The 23,339-nt window shown below is 33.0% G+C and overlaps 1 protein-coding gene and 1 long non-coding RNA gene across 3 annotated transcripts in view; one reads left to right on the top strand and one right to left on the bottom strand.

The window, feature by feature from the left end:
* Positions 1 to 6,600, top strand: part of LOC136981824 (retinal dehydrogenase 2-like) — a 32,072-nt gene extending 25,472 nt beyond the window's left edge. For both annotated transcript variants that reach the window (XM_067278193.1, XM_067278192.1), the window contains 4 exons: positions 1,358 to 1,680; positions 1,782 to 1,856; positions 4,721 to 4,760; positions 6,418 to 6,600. In XM_067278193.1, coding sequence (XP_067134294.1) covers positions 1,358 to 1,680; positions 1,782 to 1,856; positions 4,721 to 4,760; positions 6,418 to 6,450 — 471 coding nt within the window. In that variant the 3' untranslated portion in view covers positions 6,451 to 6,600. The remainder of the gene's footprint in view (positions 1 to 1,357; positions 1,681 to 1,781; positions 1,857 to 4,720; positions 4,761 to 6,417) is intronic.
* A 5,043-nt stretch (positions 6,601 to 11,643) lies between these two features.
* LOC136981817 (uncharacterized) lies at positions 11,644 to 12,588 on the bottom strand. The gene is made up of 3 exons (XR_010881775.1): positions 12,480 to 12,588; positions 12,175 to 12,241; positions 11,644 to 12,124 (listed from the first exon to the last, which is right to left on the bottom strand). It is a non-coding gene; the product is annotated as an uncharacterized lncRNA (long non-coding RNA).
* Positions 12,589 to 23,339: the final 10,751 nt, after the last annotated feature.

Genomic DNA, 23,339 nt, shown 5'->3' with positions numbered 1-23,339 from the left:
ACAAATTGCAATCTAGTAATCAGTTAAGTTATATAGAATATAAATTAATACAGTAAGTAATATTAGTAGAATACTTTCATGTTAATGCATAATTCCACATACTGTTAAAGATATTTATATATTATTTAGAGGACAGGCTAGAGCCACAATTACGTAATTAAAAAGGCTTATTTAATTTTTTATGTGCAGTGGTGCCTCATACCTCAAATTTAATTCATTCTAGGAGGCATTCAAACTCCAAATCATTTGAGATCTGAATCAATTTTTCCCACTAGAAATAATGGATAGTGAAATAATCCATCCCCAGACATAAACAATATCCATTTCATTAAAATTAAAACAGCAAATACAAGTAATTTAAGCTAAAAATAACAAATACCATAAATAATAAATTAAAATACAGGTTTAAACATTAAAACACAATTGGGTTTAGCCCACATATCTCCTAATGAAAATTTTTTATTGAGTTATTTATTCCAGGGATGTTTAACAGTCTACTGCACCCTACACACTTTTTAGATACATTTTCATTTATTTTGGTAAAGTATGTCTTAAAAATTATTCTCATTTCACTGGATACACTTTTATGTCGTAATGATGTAATTGATTCTAGAAAACTGTTATATCTAGAAAACCATTATGCATGTGGGGGTAGTACATACTGTTGTGAATAATTTTTTTTGTGCATGAAAAACATAACTTAAAAACTGCTGAAAGAAATAAGTGATTCCCATTTAACTAACATTCTTAGAATTAAGACTAGTACCATAAAAGCAGATATTGACAACATTATAAAAAGAAGGCAATGTCAAAAATCACATTGAATTTATTTTTATTTTGTGGGAGTATGGTTTTTTTACTAACAATACAGTAGTTTTTGTAATTATATATATTTGATATTCACATTTTGAACTTTTTAAAAGCATATACTTATATAAAGTACCTGGCCTGCTGAATATACATAAATTTCTAATTTGGCCCATTAGGAAAAAGGTTGGACAATCCTGATTTAGTCTTTTCTCAGAATTTCTACGGAAGCTTTAGTGCTGCAGTCTTTATGGATAAGCCACCACACATTTTCCTTTATGGTATTATGTCTCATATTATCAACAATGATTGATTATTTATTATTGCCAAAAACTGAATCTGAAATAGGATTTATCAATACTGAAAGCATCTACTCTCATCTATCTTTTATAAATTAGTTTTAAACAGACTAAATATATTAAGAAATATTGAATACTATATTTCAAATTTTCTGATAAAGTACATTTATAATTCTAATGTATTGATTCTGCACATAAAAGTTTTTAAATTGTACTTTTAAAATTTAATACATATATTTATATATATGTAGGTGGATCAAGAACAATTTGATAAGATACTGAATTTAATTGAATCAGGTAAAAAAGAAGGTGCCAAATTGGAATGTGGTGGAAATAAAATTGGAGGAAAAGGTTATTTTGTACAGCCAACAGTATTCTCCAATGTAAAAGATAATATGCGTATTGCTAAAGAGGAAATTTTTGGTCCAGTCCAACAAATTTTAAAATTTAAAACCATGGAAGAAGTTTTAGAAAGAGCAAACGCTACTCATTATGGATTGGGATCTGGTGTCATAACAAAAAATATTGACACTGCATTAACATTTGCTCAAGGAATACAAGCAGGATCAGTCTGGTATAAAAATAAAACTTTATTTTGATATATATTTATTATTGTAAAAGCTTAAATCTATTTGCACTGATTTTACTACAAGAAAATTTCAAATTTATTTTTAGGGTAAATTGTTATGATGCCACTACCTCCCAAACTCCTTTTGGTGGCTTCAAAATGTCTGGATTTGGAAGAGAATTGTAAGTTTTATAATAAATTTTACATATAGAATTTTATTATAAGATAATCATTATGTAATGAATAAAATTTGTTACATGATTACTCACGATAATTAATTAATTTGAGAACAATTAAGTTTCCCATTTTAAATACTAAAGAATATTTAATATTCTTTTGATATGTAAAAATTGAATTAGTTGATTCTTTTATATCTTGAAACAGATAAACTTCTACATATGAAGATATTTTATCTTCTGTGAGTTGGGTTTAGTATTAATTTATAGAACTTTTTTAATATCAGTTAAATGTTGATCAAAGTTTCTTCTTTTCTCAATTTCACAAAAGACCATAACAAACCTTAATAAACCATCCTTTTATTTTCGCTTACAGAGCTCTAGTAACATTTCTAGGGAGTTGTTTTTATATACAAAGTTCAATTTTTATAAGAAAAGTTTGTATTTAGTCCAAAAACTTTGAACTGTAGGATTCTAGAAAAAAAAAGCAGGTAGAAATGAAAAAATGCCAAAGAAATCTAAAATTTGGAATTCTTCAAGGTGGTTACAAAGTTAGTAGCTCGAGGCTGCATGGTCAGGGCCAGATTTACATAAGGGCATTTGGGGCCTGTGCCCAGGGCCCCCACAAAATAGGGGCCCCCACAAAACTAAAACTTTTCTATTACCGCGACAGCCTAGTGTGGCCTAATCATGAGGGCAACAGGCAGAGAAAACCAAACCCGAGAAAAAGTCTATGAAACATCGGAAAATTTCGGGAAAAAATTTCACATAGCTATTTTTCAGTTAAATTAAAATAATTAGTTTTACACAATAAAATATATGTATGTTTACAATAACCTTATTTTAAAATGAAATTTACAACTTCCTAGTTGAAATCTAATTGAAAGTACAGTATTTTGTGTAAATTTTCTAAATCATCAAATTTGCCTACTCTTAAAGGGAGGATCCCCACCGAATTTGTGCCCAGGGCCCCTGGATTGGTAAATCCGGCTTTGTGCATGGTTGTGGCAGTTAAAGCATCAACTACCACTCGGAAGTTGGAAGTTGCTCGGTGCTAAATCGGGGCTATATGCTGGGTGTTTGAAAAGTTTCAAGCTGGGTGGGAGTCTTCACCCATTAAAGGTGGATGAAGATTTCCACCTCTTCCCTGAACTGAAAATGTGGCTAGGAGGGCAGAGGTTCGAGACTAATGGCAATCTTCAAAACAACGTTAAGGCACGTCTCAAGTTACTGGCGACAACATTCCATGAAGAGGGGATTGCAAAGCTCGTCCACAGATATGATAAATGCTTCAATATTCATGGTGATTATGTCGAAAAGTAACCATGTTTCTACCTAACTTTTGGTAATAAATTTATTTTGTTATTTACACTTGTCTTTGTTTTATGGACCATTGGAGGCTGAAAAAACTGCCCTCATATATATCAAAACATAAACTGAATTTGTTATGCATTTTAGATATTTATATTGTAATTTTATTATTGATTTAAGTTTGTAGCATAAGAATAGAAATTTATGGAAAAAATTTAAAAGAATTTTATGAATAAATTTATTTTTTAATAAATTCAGGGTTCCTACACACCTGGAAAGTCAGGAAAAATCAGGGATGTTCATTAGCATTTGGAAAAAGTCATGGAAAGTCAGGGAATTTGTCTTCTTGGCTGCCTTGTTAAATTTTTTGTTGACAATATAGGTTGACTAAGTATAGCTGTCTGCAGGCAGTAAGGACTAATGTAGTGCAGTACAGCTTATGAAAAGGGCTGCAGAGTATTTTCAGGGCCCAAAATTTCTCCAAGCATACAAAATTTTCCCAAAAATTTATAAAGTATAAAATATGTTAAATGATTTTAATTTAAATGTTATCATTTATCATTTTTCATTTTAATAATTTTGATTGTGTAACAAAACAACTTGAAAAAAAAAAAATCACAAGTTTATTAATATTTTATAAAGTTCAGGAAATTTATTAAGAGAGAAATTTAATAAATATATATTTTTGTACATGGTTTATACAGGATTTGTTAATGAATAATAAATAAACAATTGCTTTTTTTCAAAGCTGTTTAGATTTATGGTTGTGGATTAATAATAGAATAAACTACTATAATTTAATAAAACATTTTACTTTTAGTTTTCATAATTCAGTAATTATAAAGTACTTGTAGAAAAACTGGAAACAAATATACCAATCACATTACATCTTACACACTTTTCTAGCACTAGTTTAATCAAAACAAATGTTTTCAACCCCTGTTCAGAAGTGTCTCAGGTTAAAAATGTATTAAAATACTGAAGAAAAGAAGTGAGTTCTAATGGTAGACTATAACCACTCTAAAATGTTTGTTTTGATTAAACTAGTGCTAGAAAAAGTGTGTAAGGTATAGTATGATCTATAATCAGCAATTATAAAAAATATTGTTAATTAGAAAAAATAACTAATTAAAAAGTTAAAGAAGCAATAGCATATGTGCATAGTAAGTCAAATGCTGTTTTATTTTGTCACTGTGCCATATTGTAAGAGACATGAGGGTAAGGGAAAGTCATGGAATTTAAAACAAAAATTTGAGTGGGAACCTATAAATTGTTAAAAATCATTAACAATGAATTCTTCCTTTTTAAAGAAGTTATTCAAACAGCAGTATTTATTAAGTTTTTTTATATGAATACATAAATTATTTGTTTATTAGATTGATAAGAATATGTGTAGTGTAAACTGAATTCCTTTTTGTAAGTTTTAAAACTAATCCATGTACTAAATATATTTCAGTTGCCTTATTGTGACAATAATCTATTCAGAAATGAAATAAATTTATTAGAAAAAAAGAGAGAACTAATTTTGTGAAATTAAATAATATATTTTTATTTTAAAGGGGAGAAGATGGTTTGAAAGAATATGTTGAAGTGAAAACTGTAAGTTTTCTAATTTAAAATTATATCATAAATTAGAAATAACCATGTATGGTCATGATGATCAATGTTTTTATTATTTGGATTGTTTAAATCAATAAGGGTTAAAAATGTTTAAAAAATTTTTAAATATTTATTACAAAAAATAATAAATTGAATATAGTTATTCTATATAGATTTTAGCTTTTTGCTTGTTATAAATATATTATTTTTTTAAAGTAGATGCAAAATAATTGTAACCCATCTTACTAAACCAAACAATTCTTGTAATTAATCAGGCTAAATTTGACATATAGAATATCTGATACTAAACTAAACAATCACCATAATTAATTATTTGGTTTATTATTAATACATTGGGCTTTGGGATGTTTTTATATATTATGTGTAACCCATTATTATGATAAATTAGTTATTTAATCAAATCATGCTTACTATGTTGTCTACTGCTGTCTATAATTTCTTCCATAATTTCTCTTTATCCACTTAACTACTAAAGTCAACATGATAACATATTTATAATTTGTTAAATAAAAATTTTTTAAAGTTTTATTTTTGTAAAAATATTCAGAAATACAAATAAAATAATTCTATAATTTTAACATAGCTATTACTGAGAATATTTAGTTGGTTATACTCCGATGTTTCAAATTGAATTTTTAGAATATTTACTAATCACTTGCTTAATTAGCAGGAATAACAGAATATCCCAGTTATTAGGTGATAATAGAAATAATTGGCTCACCGGTGGCCAAGCAGTTCCATTCCCTGAACACTGGGAGTTCGGTCGTGGATTTGTGCTGCACTCGGACGGGCTGGCCACATGGAATTTTCCTGGTTTTCTCCACGTCTGTAATGTTTGAATAGGGGCCAGTTTCCCTTAAGACTTCCCAGAAGGCATTATTTCCCTTGCATAACACCACTATCCAGAGCAGGCAATGGGGAACCACTCTGGTACTGACTTCCCCAAGACTCATCTTGGTGCAACACTAATCACTAATTAACTTGCACCAGGTGCTCACTGATGTCAGGATGACCTGATATGGCATGAAGAAAAAGAAGAATAGAAATAATAATCTCAATGTTTATAATAATTGGTAACCAGTTATAATTTTCTCTGTAACGTGTCAACAATTCATACACTAAGCTTTTATTTAAAGTTAAGTGTGCTGGATTAAAGTGGAAAACATTGGCATTTAATAAAGTTTTTTTTCAAATTATTCCAAAGATGTCAGCTTCCAACAGAAGCATAACCAAACGATCTTAGCCTTAAATAATCTGGTTAAATGTGGCAGCAATATCAAATTACATAGAATTTTAAAATATTTATGATAGTGACACGTTAATAATTTGATAAATTGAAAAAAAATAATTATAGGTCTTTGAATATATAGTTAGTTTTAAATGTCATCAGAAAAACTGTTGGATATAGGAATTTAAATTTGTGAATCAGGCTTAGTTAAATTTGATAATTTTTGAAATTTTCTAATTGGTCATAAATTTTATTGTTTATATTAAATCTACTTTATATTAACTTTTTACATTAGTAATTCATAATGAACTATGAATAATATTTTATATTTTGAAAGTTTTCAGTATTAATTTAATATCAAATAACAATATTGTAATAATTCAATTTTTTAAAATTTCTTTTCTCTAGGTGACAGTTAAAATTCCACAAAAAAATTCTTAAAAATTGAATGATTTGAACATTCCTCATACTTCATCAATCAAGAATTTCTACTGGTATTACAAGAATTTCTCTTTATGAAATTTTGATGAAAGATATATATTTTTCAAAAATTAAATGAGGTTTTAATAAAATTATTGGTTTAAGCTGTAATTATCTTGTCTTACTTTATCTACATTTTCACTTTAATCTTCAGGAATTTTTATTTTCAGAAGAATGACAAAACTTAAAAATCTATACATTACATTCTGTTTGTCAGTTGAAATTTTTGAAGCATGTTCAGTGCAAATTGCATACATTGGCTCTAGCAATTGAATGAGGTAAAAGTCAGTAAACTGTTCTCAAAGATTATTTGCTAAAAAAGAAAATAAAATACAAGAGAATGTAACATATGAAAGGATTGAGAAGTGTTTAAAAAACAACTATCAACTATTACACAAAGGAAATTCCTATTTTCTCTAAGCAAAATGTTTGAGTGATTTTTGAACCTTTTTCTGTCAACAATGGCCACTAATTTTACATCATTTGTGAACATTAGTGTTTGTTTTTATAGTTTCTGGAGTTGATATGATCCAAGACAATGATAAACTCAAAGCTACTTTGTTTTCTTTGCATAGAAAGGAAACTCAATGACAATAATCTTAAAATTAGCATAGATGCAAGAAACTTTTATATATAGTTGTAGGAAATTTCTTCAAACACTGTTACATGATACACGATTATTCTACCACTAAGAATCTAAACATTGTCTTGATAATATGGTATTAAAGAAAGTGTAGTTGTCTTAGTTAGTTTTGATAAAATGCGTGAACCTTGGACTGTGAAATTGGTAAACTAACTAGTATGCGCTCTAGTCCTTGTCCCATCTTGCAATGCTGACATCATTGGAACTGAGTGGTGACTACTTCAGTGTGAAATCACTGAAAATGTAATAGAAGAATCTAGAACTGATAGCTGCTGGGAAAGATGGTATCTTTGCAAAATGCTCTGTACCTAGTATCTTGAGCTGACAAGGTTTGTAAAACTATACTTGTTTTACTACCTAACATCTAACTGCCTTACTGATAACAAGAACTATGTTTCTGAAGCAACTGTTACTAGCATACAATCAACCAAAGATCTTAAGAAATACAACTATCAATGTCACAAAATGCCATTCACCAAAGACTATTAAGAAGTGATATTTAGTTGATAATGCATACATGGCAAGACTAAAAGAGGATTGAGGCAGACTGTAAGAAAAGAGCAAGAAAAAGTATTTGAAGCAATAAGGCAACATTTTGAAAAGAAATAGCAGGAAGCTGAAGGGGTAATATAAATAAGTTTTTATAAAAACAAGAAGAGGAGGCTACATTTAAGAAACATATCTAAATATATGTCATTTGAAGCGAATAAAGAATACAAAGCACTAAAAATCAATGATTGTCTGCACTAATTGCAAGTCTTTCCGATGTTTGAAGTCGCTTGCAGCAAAGTTGTAAAGGGTGAAGATGTATTGGATAAAATAAGAAATGAGCAAAAACATATACTAAAATGTAAAACAACTACGCTAATTGTTTTATGCTGAAACAGAAATGCAAAAAATAAGACTAAAGTGCATTTTTCATTATCGGGATTTTCTGCATTAAGTATGTATGCTTAATATAATCCATTAATTTTTTTTGTTTTTGCGCTGCAATTTGAAAAATTTGTAGACTTAAAAATTCGACTGTCATACGTCCGTCCGTCTTTCCTTAACCCTTCTGCAGTCACGTGATTTTTCGATTCATTTTAGTCACGTGGGCTCTAACAGACGCCATTTTTTATCTTAAAATTGTGAAATTTTTGGCTTCGTTTCAAAAATAATTAAACACATCTTTCTTTTCTTTCTTTTCTCTACTTTTAAACAGTGTAAAATATTTTTATATTGACAAAAATGCTTTTATTTGTGTCGAACTTAATGTAATTTGATACCTAAAACGCAAAAAATAAACATATCAAATTTCAACTCGCTGTAATTTATCTCATGTTTCATCGATTGCCATCGGGTTTGTTTGAAAATACCGAAGAAATATGACTCTTTCAAGTGAAGTCAGTAGAAATTTCGTACAACTGCGAGAAAATTTGTCAATAGACCCTGCTTTACCCCCTATCGCGAAAGTCAATAAACATTAATTGTTTTATGACCCTATTTTCAAATGCTTCTTTCTGAGTTGTAAATCGACCAATTGACAAAGTTTTTATTTTGTTTTACTCACAAGAATGTTGTATTTAAGAATTAACAGATATTTTCTTTACATTTTTACACATGAATTTTATTTTTAATTTTTTATGTGATATAGTCGTGTGTTAGGCTTAACTCGATCACCTAATATAAAACTTGACATCGCTCAAATTATTATTCAATCCATCAAAATTTTTTGTTGATAGTATAGATATAAATGCTTCATTTCATGCACAGAAAACAATCAAAAAAATAATGTGTGGACCATCGAAAATTCGGCAATTTACGACATGATGTCGAATGCGTAAATTCATCTATTTATAACTAAAAATATTCTCGAAATTTCATGAAAAAAATGCATTTGCAACAATACCTAAATGAAATTCTTACGCAAGAAAAAAATTGTACAATTAGCGCAATTTGTATTAAAGATATTAATTTTGAGAATTTTTGTCGCTGTTATTTCTCGCGCGGACAAACGCGATTTCTCGCAGAGTATAATGAAACATCGCTGAGTTTAAAAATAAATCTCGATATCTCGGTTCAAAATCAGGCTAAAATCAATCTTTATCTTGAAAAAAATAAAATTGCTGAGAGAAAAGAATTGATAGCAAAAAAGATGCTCGCGATGGTCGCGATCGACGATAACGATTATCGCGAACTCGTTTTTTCCCCGATTTTTTCCTACCCCCATAGTCGCGTGGAAGCCTGTTAGAAGCCGGCACTTTTTCGAATTGTTTTCCCAGTAAACTCGGCGCGCAATAAATACGCTATTTATTGCATTTTTCGCAGTTCGAAAAGATTGGAGAACTTAAATTTTTTGAAAAATTTCAGAATAAATACGACAAAAAAACCCACCAGAGGGCTTCTGTGAGAGCCCAGGCGATAACGGAGAACGGAGTTAGATAGGGGAAAGACGGGATCCGATATAGAAACATTAGGGGCAGTAGGTACCGATGAACTATATAAGAGTTATTTCAATTCAAAAAATTTCCCCTGAAAGCAGTTAATAAATGATCGTAAAATAGTTATAAAAACTTCTAATTGGCATAAATTTGAGCTTTTGTAATTTTGAGTAACATTTTGAATAAAATTCATTAGTTTTTATGCAATTTCTTATAAGCAAAAAATTAAGCCTAGCTCGATAGGAAACCCCCGTGAACATTGACCAATAGACCCGGAAGTTGTGCCAGCATCTCACTAATAACGAAAAAGGCTTAAGTTAAAATTTGAGTTTCCTGAACCCAGTGGTTTGTCTCTACGAGCGTCTGAGTGCCAGATGAAGAAAAATGAAAAGAAAATGCAGATTACTTATTTCGGCAACCGCTTTATACAAAATCTTGCAATTTTGCACACTACCTACGAAAATAATTTTCCTTCGAACGAGACGACATATTCGAAATTACCATAGGTGTTTATGGGCGGTAAAATCGATCCCCAAAAATCGGAAACTCTGATTCCTGTATATGTAGTCAGTCAGTCAGTGACTTTTTTACTTGCCGCGAAGTCACTACCGTAACTCCTGATATGATACTAGATTATTGGATCAAATTTCATCCGTTATTGTTAAATACAGAACGTCCTTAATATATATAATACGTAAGTTCCTAAAAACCCGCCGTGAACGAAATGGTGTACATCGAATATCAATTTCTCACCGAAATAATATATCATGTGACATTGCAAACCAACTAAAAACAATTTATGTGCAAGTGTCTAGTGTACAATAAGAAACTGTTTATATAGAAGTGTCGCTACTTGTTATACCTAGTATAACAAGGTGACGGCCGGCTGTTTGAGCGGTTAAGACTTCGGTCTACCGCTCTGACATCGAATTCGGGTTGTTGAAGAACCCAGGGCGGTCTGTACCTGATGTGTCGAGTTCCGTTCCATGCAGTCCGGCAGCCCACATTGTGGAGCTTGAGAAACCAAAAATGGTTAAGATTAAGACAGTTCTGAACAAACAAAACAAAACAAAACAAAAAAAAAATCCACCTGCTGCCATGTTGCAAGTATGATGAAATATACGATAAGCAGATAAGCACGAAGATCTTTAACGAGTTAGCAATACTGAAATACGAGCGAGATTTGTGCGCAGATAATTTCTTACCACAGTAAATTTAACAGAAAAATTTATCACAAAACGATTATTGATGCTAATGTCTGAAATTATATTTAATCCATGCAAGATGTGTGATACCAGAGCCCCTTCGGCCGCCAATTTAAAGTCTTTTAATCTTTAAAATTGGCGTTTCCACTTCCCGGGACGAGGACCCAGGGGTTGGATTTGTGGGAAGCGAGTGTTCGGGTTGTTTCATTGTGTCGAATTACATACACAGAACGAGGCGCTTGACGTGTAAGTGCGTGGTGAGAATTCGAGTAAAGGTTAAACGGTGTATATCTTCGTGTAAAGTGATGTTGTATCCGTGTCCGTGTGTGTGTGTGTGGTGTGTGTCCGTGTGTGTGTGTCCGTGTGTGTGTGTGTGTGTGTGTGTGATCGAAGAACATCTTCGGCATGTCTATAAACAGAAAAACGATAAATTACGATACGAGAATAAGATGTGTTAAAAAATGAAACGAAAGAGTTCTTACCATCGGAGATTTCGGAAAATATTCACTTGTCCACTTGGTCCTCTTGGTGGTAAAGTTGGGGAGGGAGAAGAATCTCCCTCCCAAATGTTCCTAGAAAACACAAAGGCAGTGAGAAAACGAGAAGTTCATTCATTTATTACCTAAGGTTAATTTTATTACCTTTATCAGACAGTCTTTCTTCCCGAACAATGTTATGAGAAGAGCGAAGGACCTGACCTAGCCTAGCCTAATTTAACCTACTCTAACCGGAAGCTCAATCCTCATAACAGCTGTTTGGGAAGAAAGGTCGGCCGAATGTCGCGTCCGGTGAATAGAAGTGTCACGTCCGGGTGGTCACAATCGGGAGTCAAATCCGTTGATGTCGGACTTGTCTCCCGAGTGTCACACTCGGGAGACAAGTCCGTGGGTCACGACCGAGTAAGAGAAGTCACGTCCGGGAAAAGGTGTCGAGTCCGGGTGAAAAGTGTCGAATCCGGTAAGAAAGTCGCATCCGGGTGAAGAAGAGGAAATCGAAGAGGATCACCGCCTAGGCCAAGGGAACCGCAGCCGTCCGCAGCAACGAAACCACGGACAGCACGGTCCCTCAACTTCGGCGGCTCTCTCCTCCGATTCCTCCCCGTTCCGACTTCGGCAAGGCGGTGGCGTCGCCGTCGCGGACGAACGGGCAGAACGCGACCAACCAGAAAATGTCAACTCGGACGAGCTGTCATTTTCTATATCCTCCACAGCAAGGTCTGTGGCCGGATGACTCCCGAAGACCTTGGCCAAGTGCACTGGACCCAGGGTGTAGCGTCGCATCATCCCGACTCCGGGAGGATGCCACGCCACGCGCACTTGGGGAAGGTCTTCTTCACCCGCTGCCTCTCGCGCGTCGAGCCCCCGCTCCTCCAACGGCACGGAACGACAGACTCGTTCCGCGTCGTCCGAGGAACCCCCTCCCTCGGCGCCACCGCCTGCCTCCGCCGGAACCGCCTCCAAAGCCGCACCAACGTCGTCATCCTGTAAAAAAAGAAAATTTGCAATTAGTCCGATGAAAACAAAAGCTTAAATTAATGCTTAAATTCTTCCGAGAAGAGCAAAATGCTGACCGCAGCTGACTTTTTAAATCTAAAAGATTCGAATCCGAAACGCAAACGGCCGACCATCGAACGATGTGCCGAGATGTCTTCTGGGACCGATCCTCCAAGTAATATTAAATAAATTCTTACGTCTAGGGTCAATATGGACTAAGACTTACCTGAAAAATCTTTAATCTTCTCTGCAAAAGTCCTCAAACCGCAAAAAACAGCACGCAATCGAAGAGCACAACAAAAGCACGTCCGACCACAACAAGAAACACAATCGAACTGCGAATCGTCATGCGTGACGAATTTCGAACAAACGTTAAAAGACGCGTCAACAATGTTCGAATTACGTAAAAATTCGAATTAAAAAAATCAATTTTATTTTTTTAAAATTAATTTATAATTTTTTTCTTTTTAAATTTTGCTTCAACCATTTTCTTGTGTTTGGAATTTGATAAATAAATTATCTTCTGCATTTACATGGTGCAGAATGGCCACCGTGGAGAGGTAAAAGACGATCTTTTGAAATTTTACGTCTCGAAGCTTGACCATCTCCGAAAATTGCCCGAAATTCGTTTGAATACGTTGATAAATATCTTTTTCGTCCGTTTTCGGCCATCGGATGAAATCAATCAAATTCTTAGGATTTCGATTTATTTCGCCCAATATTATTTCGCTTTTCGGAAAGATTCCTCGGTCGCCGTCGGGGTTGCGGGTTTCGCGTATTAATGCAACGTCAAACTGGATAAAGTTAATATTAAAAATACCGAAAAACCTTTATAATACGGCCGAACGAAAATGAAGTCCGACACAGAGGATAAACAGATTGAGCCAGGGAGAAGCCACCATTCTTTCTCGAATTTCTGGCTTTTTAAAGGATCTCTTCCCTAAATTCTTAATTTGATCGGTTAATCAATTTGACACTTCCGCTCGACTTGGTCCACAAGTATTGATCCAACTTTGAAACTTTCGCTCGCCATGATATTTTATTTTTTGACGGCTAAAATTTTTTTTTTTTTTTTGCTATTATTACTTACACGCGACAATTTTGCTTTCGAAGGAATCTACATTTATTTCCAAATTTTGTCATGTCTACGAGAGTCAGAGTCAAAGCTGGATGTTTCCCATCGGCATTGCAATCCGTTGGTTCGCGTCGACCAGTGTCCTCAGGAAACTGCAATTGGAAAAAATTGTAGACCTCTAAATTCCCACTGTCTGTCTTAATCTCGAGAACGGAGTTAGATGAAATCCGAGACCAGATATGGAAACCTTGGAAACGGGAGGTCCAATTAACTATATAAGAACTTCCGATGCAAAACCGGAAGTTACGTTTTTTCAATTCAAATCTCCACCTCCCCAAAAGCAGTTAATAGATGACCGGCACGACTCTATTGTTAAAGAAAAAGTATGATGTACAGGGGCAAGCCACTACAAATTTGAAGTGGAAAGCACATGTTTTAAATCAAATGATTTAAAAATATGATTAAAATTTGCATCCCCGGTATTGTGACGGCGTCACAATACTGTAAACAATTGCTCGTAGTTACACAGTAGTTTGTCTGTGAAAACTTTGGTTTCAACTTGTGAAAATATTTACAATGACAAACTACATTTTGTCGTGTTATGAACCACAATATTGAAGTTAAAATCCTTCTAAGAGGTAATAAGGAATTAATAATTGTGGGAAATGGAAGAAGCGTTGCATTTTCCCATAAAAAATAAAGAAGTGCAAGAGACGGATATGTAGAAACTACACCATTAAGATGTGCACTATATCCATCATTGTGGATAACACAAGTATATTAAGGCGAACTAACCTTTTGTTCGTTACGTTGGAGACACTGAAGCCGTGAGCCCGAATAGGGATTAGAAAATTACCAATCCAAAATGCATTCTTAAATAGACGAAATAAAGAATACTGTTTTAATCTTGGTCTCTGCTAGTTGTGTATAATTAAGAACGACGTGATCAAAATTACTAGTCTGACAATTGGAAGAAGAAACCTTCACTTATAACTTTTCTCTAGCCTGACGAAATAGAGTCTGTCTCCTCGAAGTTAACTACCGCCTATTTCCCGAAGGCTTTGTACATTTCTAACCTGTCAAGTTGTTTCGGCCGAGGCACTATTTTCTGTCGATGGCGTCCTTTTCCTTTCTATGGAGTGAGGAAATTCTTCTAAAACCCTACAATTTCCTCAGTTCTTAGCCCGATGTAGTAAGCACAGAATTCTATTTCTTTATAGATGGAACAGAGCGTCTTGTGGTATGTGACTACCACACCGTGTGATAGAACTGCCTGGGCTGAAACATTTGGAAAGGATAGATATCTACAAACCGTTCGAAACAAGGCAGCATGAACATACATAGTCCATTTATATGTTACTGCAGGCCTATTATGACACAATTTAGCAAAATCGCTGTAGAAAAAATTGCCGTTATAAACAATGTTGATATAAAATTAGATGACATCATCGTTTTGTTACAAAATATACTTTAAATTACCATTATGTTACTGAACGCCGTTTAAAATCGTTATAAAAAGTTTTAATTGGCATAAATTTGAGCTTTTGTAACATTTTGAATAATATGCATTTTATATGCATAAAATGAAGCCGTAAAGCTGAATTAGCTCCATGAGAAACCCCCGTGAACTTTGACCTATAGACCCGGAAGTTTTGCTGATAACGAGAAAGGCTTAAGTTTAAAATTTGAGCTTTCTGGACCCAGTGGTTTCTCTCTACGATCGTCTGCAGTGCCGGATGAAGAAAATACCGCTGTTTTGCACTTTTCAATTGCTTATATTTCGGCAACCGCTTTATACAAAATCTTGAAATTTTGCACACTACCTAAGAGAACAATTTTCCTTCGAACGACAAAATTACTATAAGTGTTTGAGGGACGGAGAAATCGACCCCCGAAAATCGGCAACTCTGATTCCTGTATATGTAGTTTACTTGCCGGGGAGTCACTAGTCACTACTATGACTCCTGATATTATTGACACTAGACTATTGGATCAAATTTCATACGTTATTATTAAATACAGAACGTCTACAATAAGTTCCTAAAACGCGTCGTGAATGAAATGGTGTACATCGAATATCAATTTCTCACCGAAATAAAATATAATGGTACATTGCTGACTAACTAAAAACAATTTATGTGCAAGTGTCTAGTGTACAATAAGAAACTGTTTATATGGAAGTGTCGCTACTTGTTATACCTAGTATAACAAGGTGACGGCCGGATGTTTGAGCGGTTAAGACTTCGGTCTACCGCTCTGACATCGAATTCGGGCTGTTGAAGAACCCAGGGTGGTCCGTAACTGATGTGTGGAGTTCCGTTCCATGCAGTCCGGCAGCCCACATTGTGGAGCTTGAGAAACCAAAAATGGTTAAGATTAAGACAGTTCTGGACAAACAAAACAAAAAAAAAAATCCACCTGCTGCCATGTTGCAAGTATGATGAAATATACGATAAGCACGAAGATCTTTAACGAGTTAGCAATACTGAAATACGAGCGAGATTTGTGCTCAGATAATTTATTACCATACTGTGGGGGAAGTACTCGATCTTTAGAGTATTCCCCGTGCAGGAACAAAACAAAAAGAAACTTCAAAGAAATAAATCACACACTCTATGACTCCAATGCAAGGAACTTAAAGTTTATTTTAGTCCTTCCAATCACTACTCTGTCCCTTCGCTATAACAAACACTAAAACAAAAGAAACAACACACACAAAAAAACAATCTTGCGACTCTATCGTCTACACGTCCTCTCTCCATTCTTTCTTTCCAAAAAAGTCCCTTCTTCTTCCGTTGAGCATGCGCGATCTCCCTCTCTCTCTTTTTTTTTCCGAAAACGCGGCCATCCTTTCTTTACCCTGCGGCCCACCCAAGGATCACGCAATAGAACACGTGATCTTTGGACCACATATCTCCCCTCCTCCCATTAACTTTTACAACAGGAAGCTTTTACGCTATGAGGGCCTGTCCCTCCTTTACACCGTGAACCACCCAAGGGGTTGGTTACGAACCGGTTAGGCAACAGAACACGTGGTCTTCAGACCACAATACTAAATTTAACAGAAAATATTCATCACAAAACGATTATTGATGCTAATGTCTGAAGTTCCATTTAATCGATGCAAGATATGTGAACTGAAATTGATGCAGAAAAGTCCAATTATGTTATTTTAATCAAATGATATTCTGATAGAAGTTTGTCAATTTAAAATAAATATACCAACGAATAAAAGATTGCATTAAAAATGTAACTATAACTATCTCTAGATCAAACAGAACATGAAATTATACCCCGAAGGTCTTTCAACATCCAAATAAAGACGATCTGTCAGTCGTCATGTCTTCTACAGAAGAGAAAATTTAAAATTGTTTTTAAAGCGAAATGTGAAAACTAACCTGCGGATAAAGTACAGCTATATACTTTAACCTTTTAGACCATACCATTAAAAGCCGTTGGATCTTCAATAAAAAATATGTTAATCACGTTCTACATTTTTAATGTAGAACTTGTAGTTGAACTTTCGAGTAACTAACACTGGGTATAGTTAGACCACAGAATAGATACGTGTTTCCAGCGCCTTTATGCACCCGGTGCGAGCATTTGTAACTACGCCCAAAACTTGGTCCAGGTCATTTCTGCGCCCCCAGGGTCTACGCCCTGTGCCTGGGCACCGCTCTAGTTACAGCACTGCGTGTTTCTAGCACTTTTATACATACATATGATTAACAATGTTGGTTTGTAAACTGCTAGTATAGCAACACTCTACTGTCGTAGTCAAAAGATATTTCCATGGATACTCTAGTTCTAATAAGTTCTAAATAGGATTTTTATGAATCCTACTTTCCACTTCCGCTTCTGGAATTGTTTTCACGGAACGGTTTCTCGGAATTGCTTAGTTTGTTGAACTAAACAGTTCCTCGTCAGTTATATATAATAGAAGTTTTTTCGCTCTCTCTCAGCTCTTTGATCAATCTATATCAAATTTTTCATACTTATTCACTGGGACCCTAAGGAAAATAAAGACTTCCATGAAACGTGGATAGATTTGATCTCCTTGACAGTGATAAACAAAATACGGATAGACTAAACAAACCAAATTTTTATTATTATGTTAATTTTAACATTTTTGCTTTTTACTTTTTGACCAGGAAATGCCGAAAATATCTTACTGTTAGTTACTAATAAAAACAGATAATTATGAATTTAATAAAAATATAATGTTTAAAATTTTCTTTATACAGTATTTATAATACCGAAAAAGAACGAGTTAAGAGAATGACTCCACCCCAAGTAAAAAAAGTCACTGACTGACTACATAATTATACAGAAATCAAAGAGTTGCCGATTTTCGGGGTTCGATTTCTCCGCTCCCCAAACACCCGAAGTAATTCTGAATATCTCGTTCGAAATAAAATTGTTTTCTTAGGTAGTGTGCCAAATTTCAAGATTTTGTATAAAGCGATTGCGAAAAAATAAGCAATTGAAAAGCGCAAAAATCGCCAAAAAAACTGTTTTCTTCTTCATCCGTCACAGCAGATTCTCGTAGAGTAAAAACTACAAGATCTAGAAAGCTCAAATTTTAAACTTAAGCCTTTCTCGTTATCAGTGAGGTGCTGGCGAAACTTCCGGGTCGATACGTGCACGGGGGTTTCCCATAAAGTTAAAATTAAGCCGTAAAACTGAATTATGCTTATAAAGATAACATAACGAATAAAATTCGTTTTTTCCGTGCAAACTGTAATTCAGAATTACAAAAGCTCAAATTGATGCGAATTAAAACTTTTTATAATGATTTTTCTAAACGGCGTATCGAAATGAATATTGAAAGCATTCGGAAAGCGGCGACTGAACGTGTCGCCGAGCACCGATCGAATTGTACGTCATCGTCTTGACATAATAATACAATTATTAAACAAAAACAATTGATATCGAAACAAAATATCTCAGATGTAAAAAAATTATGACAATTTAGACGTCAAATTTTTTCTTTGGTAAAGATAAACTTGGCGCTTGGAAGCGGTACCCACAAGATTTTTACCTGTATCTACATTTCGCTTTAAAACGCCAAGCTTATCTTTACAAAAGTAACTCTCTTATGAAAGAATTTGCCGTCTAAATTGTCAAATTTTTACTTGGCGTAATTTTTTTACATTGATTATTCCTAAAAAAACTCTTGAAACATTTTCGTTTCGTTCAACTTCAAATCCAGACAGTTCGCTGTTCCGTGGAAAGCGGTATCCACAAACATGAATATCCGCAAAACATTTTCAGGGGGGGCAAAGTTTGGTGATAAATAATTACATCAATAAATTTTTATTTATTTAATTTTCTTGGTTTATTCACAAGTATATTATAGAACACAGTATTGTAACAAGGAATTCAATTGTTGAGTGTGTAAAGGTACTGTACATATCTCTATCATTTTTGATTGTTTAAGTTATGGCAACGCAACACTTGGGCGATGCCTTCCGGGCGGTCTTTTTAAGGTAAATTGGCCCCTATTTAGGCGTTACAGCAGTGGCGTAGCATGGGTGTCAGCCACCCGGGGCGGAGGAAAATTCGCCGCCCCCTTATTTAGGTATCTCAATTTAAAAGACTAATATATACAGTAATTCTGAAGAACTTTTCGGCAAGAACAATCATTATTGTGTATTGTATAGGTGTATTGTATTATTATTTATTGTGAAATTTTGCCGCGCCCCCACTACGCTACGCCACTGCGTTACAGACGTGGAGAAAACACGGAAAATTCCACGTAGCCAGCCCGTCCGAGAGAGGTGCGAACCCACGACCGAAGTCCCAGTGTTCAGGGAACGAAGACCGCTTGGCCACTGGTGGGCCACATTTTTGATTACTTGTGGAATTTTTTCATGGGCAAGGAACATAAAATTAACAAATTTAGCTAATTTATTTTTTTTATTACCAACTAAATTTAATTATACTTTTTGCAGTCACACTACATAAATAGTTTGAGATATTAGAAACTAGAACAGAAGTAAACAAAAATGTTTTCTACCGAAATAGTAGTAGTAGTACTCTAAATACCGGGACTTAACATGCCTAAAGTATCATGCGTTTAATTTGTATTTATTTCGAAAAGAGCCACATCATATATTTAAAATCCGATTATGAATTCATCTAATATTTAATGAACTGTTAAGAATCATAAAAACAAATTTAGGTACGAATTTTAATAATTAACAGCTTTCATAACACAAACTCTACCAGTTTAGTGCAGTAAGTACTTTGCTAGGAACTTCGACTTTTTTTTTTAATATCCCTTAAAATCGTTACCAACTAGATAATTTGTTTACAACTATCTAAGGAAAGTTTGGTACTGGTGCCATTAAGCGGGCTGATAACCAATTAGTTGATGCCCTTTACACAAATTCAAAAATATCTAGGGGGACAATCGCCCCCTTCCTAAATCGCCTAGTAGTTGGAATCATCTATGGATAAATGTCCGAGTTTTGGGACAGAATATGGTATTATGCCCAATCAAACAAGCTGTGACCTACTCAGTACTAAAGGTTTTTTAAATTATAATGTCATTTCACTGAAAATTAATAATAATAATGATGCTAAATGGTATTGTATTCTTACATTCACATTAATAGTTTCATTCAGTTTCAACTCCATCTTTTTGGAGTATACTAGTGGTATATGCACTCATTGACAAAAAGAAATCTCATCTCATAGCTAATAAAAACAGACATTCATAAGGCAATATTTGAAACAATGTTATGTCTAGACCATAGAAGATAATTGAATATCCATAAATATAGCATAACTAAATGAATGGATATATTTCTTAACTGCATACACCACATAGCTTCTTTCAGGTATCATGGGTTTGATCAAACCTGCAATAAGGTGGCAGCAGAATATGGGAACGAACACATCTGGGTCAAATTGACCGCAAAAATTTTTAAAGTCTTATCTGCACTCAAACAGCTATGATACAGCTGATGGCTGATGCAGTAGACATCAGTATGGATATAGCATTTTTCACAAAATATCAATGAAGTACAGGCTTTTATTGATAAAAATTATCATCATTGATAAAATGGATTTTGTCTTTACTGTATGAAAACATTCCAACTTCCCTCTTACAACAATTATTTTTAAATGACTATTTGTGGATATAATTTCCACATACAATGATTGTTGCTTTATATAAAACTTAATCTTTGAAAATAAAGTAATTTATTGCAGTGTGAGATATAATGCATGATGTTCAAAATATAAAAACCATTACAAATTCTTAATGCTGAGAAATTTTTCTATATTCTTATAAAATTTCCAGTTTTACAATTTGACTGTCTCAAGGAAAGATGCATTTTCTACATGTTTTAAAAATAAAACAATCTGTGATCAAATAATTGTTATAAAAGAAAAACATCTTTTCACTTATAAAAAGAATTAGTTAAAAGTTTTGCTTTTCTTATCAAACTAACATAGCTGTAACAGATAATTAAATGGAAAATAAGATAAAGCAAGTATATATTTGTATTATTTATAGACAAAGTGTTTCATATTCTTTTATTCATGTAACATCATGAAAATTTAATCACAACATTATATATATATATATATATATATAATAGACAGCTGTGTCTTCAATAGCTTATAACTGAATCATAAAATTATCATTAAGGAATGCTTGTTCATTGTGATTTGCAAAGAAATTACTGAAGAACTGGAACTGGAATGCATCAAGGTAATTTATGGTGTGAATTTATTATGTTTTGCAATCACTCAAACTATTTCCTGTATGAATTTGCTTACCTTTAAAATTCCAAAGTAAAAAATAACTGTACATCTTTGGATTACTAAAATGATTATATGTGATTTATACAAAATACAACATAGCTACAAGTAATAAACATCCTTTTTATCTAAAGAATCAATATTGCCAAATAATATTAGTAACAGCTCGGAAAATACTGTTTTGATATAATTGCTTTCGTCGTTTGTCAAAACTTCAATCTTTCATTCGTACTCAAACTTCAACTTGTTAGAACACTTTATACCTGAGGGTTTTCTAACAAGTTGTTTTTCTTATCTTTCAAGTTAATATGTAACCTTTCAAATTTGTTTACATCATTAAAGCAGAAAAATTTGAACAAGTTTTGACAGTTTTGTGATGGAATAATGACGACATAATAAAATGTACTGTATGTACTAATGATTGGGAGTCTCATGGTTGCCCATAACTCAAAATCAGCAATTACATCACTAATATTCTCAGCAGACAATATGCTGATATTGACATTAATTAATATCATTTCTTTTAAAATTAAACATTTATTTTTGATGTTAAAAAAAATTCCAATCTAAACACTTTTGACAATGCTTAATTGATTTAAATCAATAATCTTTGAACGTTTGATGAACACTTAAAAATTTAAACTTGTGAAATAAATTCCATGTTCAGGCACAACACATTAGAATAAAGCAAAATTTGGTAATTCAAATGTTTAATAATAAAACTTAATGTAAACATCTTTATGTTTAATATTTAGAAAGATGAATCATTTTAAATTCAAAATTATTGAACAAAACACAGTTTAGACAAAGTGCATTAGGAACATTGTATGACTGGACTGGAATATTGTGATAGAATTGAGGCAGTGTTGCATTTTTGTAATTAAAAATGTTTTCATAAGTACTGTACATATAAATTAGAAAGTAATTAACGATGTGGATTAGTCTCTGTAAACCTTGTAGACTGGTATCTCACAGCAGACTGGTTAGCAAACTATTTTTATTTTTTCGAATGAACTACAAATTACCAACCCGAAATGCATTTGTAGTTCATTCGAAAAAATAAAAATAGTTTGCTAACCAGTCTGCTGTGAGATACCAGTGTACAAGGTTTACAGAGACTAATCCACATTGTGATACCATACAGCAAGCCGACTATATATTAGAAAGTAATTCTTGCTTTCGTCAGCCACAGAGATTATTCTTGTACATCCAAGGTTGTGTGATTATATCCCGAAAATGAAGATATAGATCCCATTTTTTGACATTTTTGGATACCTTATTACGATGGGAAAATAGCAATTAATCAAAATGAATCGATCAAATTTTGAGAACAAACAATTCTGTAAGCCATGTAGCAGTAGCTCTGCCTCAAAGAATCAGTTAACATAAAAATGATACAATAAAGTTAACAAAAATGAAAATAATCCAAACAACAGTGTAGTTAATTACAAAAGAAACAAAAGTAAAATCTCTATTTAAATTTCTCAACTTGTTAATGAAAGACAAAAAATTCAATAACTAACTCTCTTGTCCCATCAAAAGATCTTTGGCTTATTAGAGGGGCAAGAGTTTCAATGGAAAAACTAAAATTTATTCAATTTTTCTTGTATTGAAATTCACATTGTTAAACCTATTCCATTTGTGTGACATCTAGATCTATGCAAATAAGGATTAGTTAACCAAGATGTTGAAAATAATAATGTCATTATGATGTTATCAAAATTAGTTGTATTGTAAGGTTTTAGTACTATCACACAAACATCAAAAAACTAGTTAAAAGCATCTAATTTTACTATTAAGCTCAGTTTGACTTGGGGTGAATATTGTTGGTTTTATTTCAAAGTGGAGTTCTGTTAAACTTAAGAGTATGATTAAAAACAACTCTTTGGTTTCTCATCAAGAAAAGTGCAAAAACTTTGTTCTAAAAAGCTGAAAGATTCACCAACTCTGACCAAATTTAAAAAAAAAAAGAGAAACTTAGTTATAACTGTTGTTAACATATCAATGACTAAAGATTCAAGAAGTTAAAATGTATTAAAAATCAATTCTTCTTAACCTTTGTTTCTTTTGTAAGTTAAACAGTTAACTGTTTTTTTTTATTATTTTCATGAATTTATTAGTTTCATATGTTATATGTATCTTTGTATATCAGTGGTGCACCCAGAAGGGGTCACACAAGAGCACTGGCACCCTACAAAGAAAAAATAAATACTAAAATATTTTCCAAAAATCATTTCT

Source organism: Centruroides vittatus, unplaced genomic scaffold (genome assembly GCF_030686945.1).
Source record: "Centruroides vittatus isolate TY-2023 unplaced genomic scaffold, ASM3068694v2 contig_796, whole genome shotgun sequence".
NCBI lineage: Eukaryota > Metazoa > Arthropoda > Arachnida > Scorpiones > Buthidae > Centruroides > Centruroides vittatus.
The sequence above is the reverse complement of the archived record's forward strand: the minus strand, read 5'-3'. Positions and strand labels throughout refer to the sequence as shown.